This window comes from Dreissena polymorpha, unplaced genomic scaffold, assembly GCF_020536995.1.
Source record: "Dreissena polymorpha isolate Duluth1 unplaced genomic scaffold, UMN_Dpol_1.0 chrUn003, whole genome shotgun sequence".
Classification (NCBI taxonomy): Eukaryota; Metazoa; Mollusca; class Bivalvia; order Myida; family Dreissenidae; genus Dreissena; species Dreissena polymorpha.
The window spans coordinates 812,480-818,479 of record NW_026273317.1 but is presented as its reverse complement, the minus strand read 5'-3'; the positions used below and the strand labels follow the sequence as shown (position 1 = coordinate 818,479).

Sequence of the window (6,000 nt, the reverse complement as noted above, 5' to 3'; positions counted from 1 at the left end):
TAAGACATTGATTTTTATTTATCATTTTTATGAAGAAAACAGGCTGACAACTAAATTAACACATAAATTAAGTGTTTAAACACCAATTCATATTAACAAAAGTAATTATCATAAAAATGATGTCACAAAATATACATACAGCAACACAAATGAAGCATACATGGTAAACACACACACTTCTGAACATTAACATTGGATATAAGTAGAGTTACATAAGAATTAATAAAATATACTGTGAAATGTGTAGGCCTTTATTGTACTTTAGTCCACGTTTTATTCACCATATGAACAATATTTTTAAATTGTAAATTTTTCATACACTAAAAACCGAATTTAATTGCATCCAACTGACTTTCTAACTATGGCAACCAATACTGTGAGCAATAATAACAAACAACACTTACAAATGGTGAAGGACAGTGTTTTTTCTGTGAACTATGAGGGAAAAAATTATAATACAACAGGGTGCTGCAACCTCTTCCTTTTTAGTTCTCTACTGCAACCCCTCTGTGCTTGTCAACATAAACATGTTAAATACCTTAAAGGTGCGTGTACTGTTCAATGATGGGACCTTGAAACTTGGTAAGTTAAGCACGTTCTGTTTAGTGCATTCTGTGGCATTTATTGGCCATCTAAAGTAAATTGTGAAACCTACAGTGCATGAGAAACAAAAAAAAATGAAAAATGGCCCTGTTTTCTAAATACCAATGTTCAAAGAAACAAATGTTGATGCTAACAACACCAAACGACAAAGTAAGAGAAATAGCTTTCACACAGTGCACCTATACATAAACAGCTAATGTTATGAATTATTACAAATTCACAACAGTCGACTACAGAATAAAAACCCGAAGCAGACAACCTGCTTTGTGCCTATATGATTGCTTAAGATACATTATAACTTCCATGTGTATATTAAATGTGTTACAAAATTAAATGAGCTGCATAATGCAAAAAAAAGTATTATGGCAAATGTGGCCAGCGATGCACCAGACCAGCCTGCACATGTGTGCAGCCTTGTCAAAACCGACCCTGTCTGCTAATGAGACCATGACACATTGTGTAACTTAACCCTTTGCATGCTGGGAAATTTGTCCTCTGCTAAAATGCCGTCTGCTGAATTTCTTAAGAATACTATCAGAATAAGAAACAGTTTGGATCCTGATGAGACATTCTGTGGCGTCTCATCTGGATCCAAACTGTTTGCAAAGGCCTTTAAAATTCGGTTCCAGCACTGAAAGAGTTAATAATGGACAAGATAACTCCTGACCAGGCTCTGCAGATGTACCGGCTGGTCTAAAGCTATGTTTACCACATATGCCATAAAACCCATTTTTGCATGAGGCTGCCTCAATAGCAATAATCATCACCGGATGACAGAAGCTCCAAATGAATATGGAATCATCATAACAATAGACACACTGACGCTAAAACTGTACAGCCGTGGAAGTCTTACCAATGTTGACAGAACAAACACTGCTATATGTAACAGTTAATTTATTTCAACAAAAACTAAAAATCTTACACAAAAGAGGTTTTATTGCTGAAATATTAATTTAAATAGTTGCTTTAGTCTGCAAAAAATGCTCTAATGAACATGTATATATTAGTGTTCAACAAGGTTGAAACAAGTCAAAACATTCAGGTTTTTTTATATATAAAACTTAAATTATTACTGGTAGACAAAATGATTTGATTGTGGAGATTAAAAGATTGCTGTTGGCCCAGTGTTAGCAAAAATATCGATTATAGTTTTAGAAATAAAATGAGAAAAAATACTAGTATTCATGTGATATGAATTCTTCTTAAGTGATATTATATCACAGAAACTGTTCTCCAAGCTATCTGTCTTCACTGCAGCTCAGTCAAGAAGCTTGTGTGTCATCGTTTAATGTGTACATTATACAATGCTATCATTACCGACTCGTACTCATGTCTAAACAATACAATCGCTCCTTTCAAGGAGCAAGTTCATGATTTCTTTACAAGTAGCAATGCACAAACTGTTTGCATGCTTTAAAATATTTTCCCTCAAATTTACAAATAAATGCCTTGTGAAAATGGATTTCATATATATATTCTTTGTAACTAAATTAAAGATATATTTTAAGCACCGTCATGCCTTTTATAAGCCACTTTCTTAACAAAAGCATAACAATATGGGAATAATAATTCATATTAAGCATACAGTTTTGAAAATGTTCAAACAGTGTTCATCTTTCCAAATTTACATTCCGTTGTTGCTGTTATCTCCAAAAACACATAAAATCAATAAATTATTGAAGGTACTCAAACAGTAGTCACCGAAACTCCAAAGGTGAAAATGCCAACACAATAAAAGACATAATGGTAATAACACATACATACTACAAATATACTGTGCTATTTAACTCTTTATTTTCCCCCAAATATAATCCGTTATATCCAGTTTGTGCACTGCTGAAGGTCGTGTCCACACAAGGTCAAGGTTAATTGGTAATCATCATGTTTTCTCCATTGACGATGTGAGACTTTAGGACTCCGTCTTCTTCTATTGTTACTGTTTCTACACCGTTCTCTACCACTCTGAAAGAACACACAATATTTAAGCCAAGTGTTTTTACACCACCCAAATAGATCTACAGTGTGTATTAATCTGGCTTAATGCATAAAGTATCATCCCAAATTATCCTGTGCACTTTGCTCAGGCTTATCGCTGCTTTTATGGAATTTTTCGTAAGTCAAACAGTAAATCCAGTCTAGGTAGAAAATGTCATCCAAGATTAACAGATTAACAGGTGCCGTGTGCATGGGCTACTCTGGGAAGATACTTTACACACATGCATGAAGCTTTCCCAGGGACCAACTTGGTAATAATTCAACCTAATATAATGTACTTTATTAAAAGCCCATAAACACTCAAAATCAAGGGTGTGATTGCGATGAAGTCTGAGGGGAGGAAAATTCTGTAGACTGATTTGACTACGCGAATAACATGCATTACGCAATTGCAAACCTTAAAACAGACATTAAAATAAACACAATCTTAAAATTATTAATAAGATTTATGTATGAAAACCTTTTCAAATTCACATTTATTATATTATGCAATATCACCAGTATTAATTGTGATCAAAATCAAAGTGTGTTCTGATCCCTGTGAACGATGACGGCAATCTTTAGTTTAAGCTCAATGGCTTTAAATTCGAAATAAGGTCAACAATGTTACAATGTTCAACTAACAACAATTAACCACGGGATCCATAGTTCAAGATTTTTTCACTTTAGCATTACCAAGACAGTCAAATTTTCCCTTCCCATTTAGAAATTGGTATCACTTTCTGATTTATATCCACTGTTGTTTCTTTCCTTTCCCCTTTTAATTTTTTTCAATAATTTTTTCAATATCCAAGATTGTGTGAGATTCGTTCGTTTGTTCAAAAATCTTTATTTTCGCTTCACAAAGTTGCCTTTTGCAAAAGAATCAGCAAAGAAACATGAAACACAATTGAAAGGCCAATTTTAATTGAAAGCTTGGGTAACAACAGCCAATGATATCGCTCGTTTCAAAAAATGCTTAGGCAGAATCTACCAGTGTAATATGCAGAGAGGTTTCACGGGCTAGGGATTTTTCGGGCCGCTTATGAAATACGCCCACAGAATAGATCATAACCCCCTCTCGTTTTTGTACGAAACTTGACTCACAGAAATGACCCCCGGACTACTTGATTCGTAAAAATCAGCGGAAACACACACCCTTGCAAAATCAACAAATATTTCGTACCATATTTCGAAAATTAAAGTTAACACAAAAAAATATCAAGTTGCCATCTCCAATATTGCAAATGTATTCATAAAATAAGCGATTTGGGCCACATATATTTGACCTCTGACCTTGAAGGATGACCTTGACCTTTCACCACTCAAAATGTGCAGCTCCATGAGATGCACATGCATGCCAAATATCAAGTTGCTATCTTCAATATTGCAAAAGTATTTATAACATAAGCGATTTGGGCCACATATATTTGACCTCTGACCTTGAAAGATGACCTTGACCTTGACCTTTCACCACTCAAAATGTGCAGCTCCATGAGATACACATGCATGCCAAATATCAAGTTGCTATCTTCAATATTGCAAAAGTATTCATAAAATGAGCGATTTTGGCCACATATATTTGACCTCTGACCTTGAAGGATGACCTTGACCTTTCACCACTCAAAATGTGCAGCTTCATGAGATACACATGCATGCCAAATATGAAGTTGCTATCTTCAATATAGCAAAAGTTTTGCAAAATGTTTAAGTTGGCGCAAACAGACCAACAAACCAACAGACAGACAGGGCAAAAACAATATGTCCCCCACTATTATAGTGGGGGACATAAAAATCCGTGTTCCTCATAGCAATAGCCACAATTTTAATGCTGGATGTGGTCTGGTAACATATATATTTAATGCAATAAAAAATGCTAGTTTTTTTGTTGACAATATATTCTATGTGAATTTCCGGCGCCAATATCTGAACATTTACGACCTTACACTTTGGACAGATTCAGAAGCACAAAGTAGTTCTCATGAATACGCAGTTCTCATGACACTGCCTGAAGCCAGTCTTGCGTTGGCTTGTAAATGTTTGCATTTTGTGCCAAGAAATTCACATGGTATATATTGTGGCACAAAAAAAACCCCGAGCATTTTGTATCTCACTAAACCTATGTTACCATACCCAATATTGCGTTGACATTTTGTCAATTGCTTTAAGGAACATTGATTATTTATGGGCTATCTTTATTTTACGAAACATTTTGTGAAATATTTGTTTATTTTGAGTACTTATATGACTTAAATGTTATATTTCCACCATTATATACAAAATCAATGCAGATCCAAAGGTAAATCAAATTACATTTCTCTTTTGACATACACCAATATAAAACCCCAAAGTAATGATATCATATCATACATTTTGCTGCAACTTACTTCTTGGTTATGACCCTCTTGCCGTTGATCATCTTAGTCGAGGTGGATGTGGAACGGAAGTTCCCCCCACCACCTCCACCTCCACCAAACGATGTGCTAGAGAATGACGTGAAACTGAAATACACACAATCACAGGGTAAGACAGGATCATTGTTGTGATATATGTAAAGTAGCTTTAATATGAAAACCATAACCCTTGTTTAACCCTTTACCACTAAGATACTCACTTTGATGCTTTTGCTGTCCCTTATAAAATTGAATAAAATGTAAGACCTTTTTTACAAGTCCAGTTTTGAAGGCTTCATTTCCAACCCTTAGATATGGATGAGCAGCAAACAGCATAAAACCTGAACAGACTGTGAATAACTTGCAGACTAGTGTCATGGTTTTATGCTGGTTGCATATAGCCATTTCCCTTTGCTTCTGAGCGTTCAGAGCGGGTTCAGAGGGTCATTGTTGGGAAAATATGCTAAATAGCTTTTATATGAAAACGACCAGAGTTTTTTTAAGAATGCCGATACCTGACGGATCATTAATATGAAAATGAAAAGAGACTGTTTTAGGTACATTGGTAAGTGATGGATCACTTATGTAAACATTAAGGGTCATCATTAATAATAAACTCATCAGTTATAGATCATCAACATAAAACTAATCAAATTGGCTCATTGTTTAGAAATACTGGAATAAAAGTGCATCATTTGAGAACCAATTGAGTAGTAATTGCTACAGAAATACTGGTACTGAGTTGGAAGGTTTCTCAGGCTCAGTTTTCAAAAGGCGGTGGGAAGACATGAAGGCAAGCAGTCAAGAAGAAAGGACATGCACAGTCCGGACTATTCTTGACTTTGGCCAAGGAACAGTGAAATACTTATTTGATAATGATTGCTCTTAGCAGAATGGAAGGTACAGCTATGATGAATTGACAAATTACCCAGCATGTTTATGTTAAAGCTATCGTTACATGGTTACACTCTTATCTAGTTGGCCTACTGCTAACAATATTCATTCAGCGCAAAAACAAACAAAACATTGA

General features: G+C 34.9%; 1 protein-coding gene across 7 annotated transcripts in view; it reads right to left on the bottom strand.

Annotated features, from left to right (window-relative positions):
• The window catches only part of LOC127863246 (dnaJ homolog subfamily B member 6-like), a 77,804-nt gene continuing 71,804 nt past the window's right edge, over window positions 1–6,000 (bottom strand). For all 7 annotated transcript variants that reach the window (XM_052402643.1, XM_052402641.1, XM_052402642.1 and 4 more), the window contains 2 exons: window positions 4,965–5,078; window positions 1–2,565 (listed from right to left, as the gene is read on the bottom strand). In XM_052402643.1, the coding sequence (XP_052258603.1) occupies window positions 2,469–2,565; window positions 4,965–5,078 (211 nt within the window). In that variant the 3' untranslated portion in view covers window positions 1–2,468. The remainder of the gene's footprint in view (window positions 2,566–4,964; window positions 5,079–6,000) is intronic.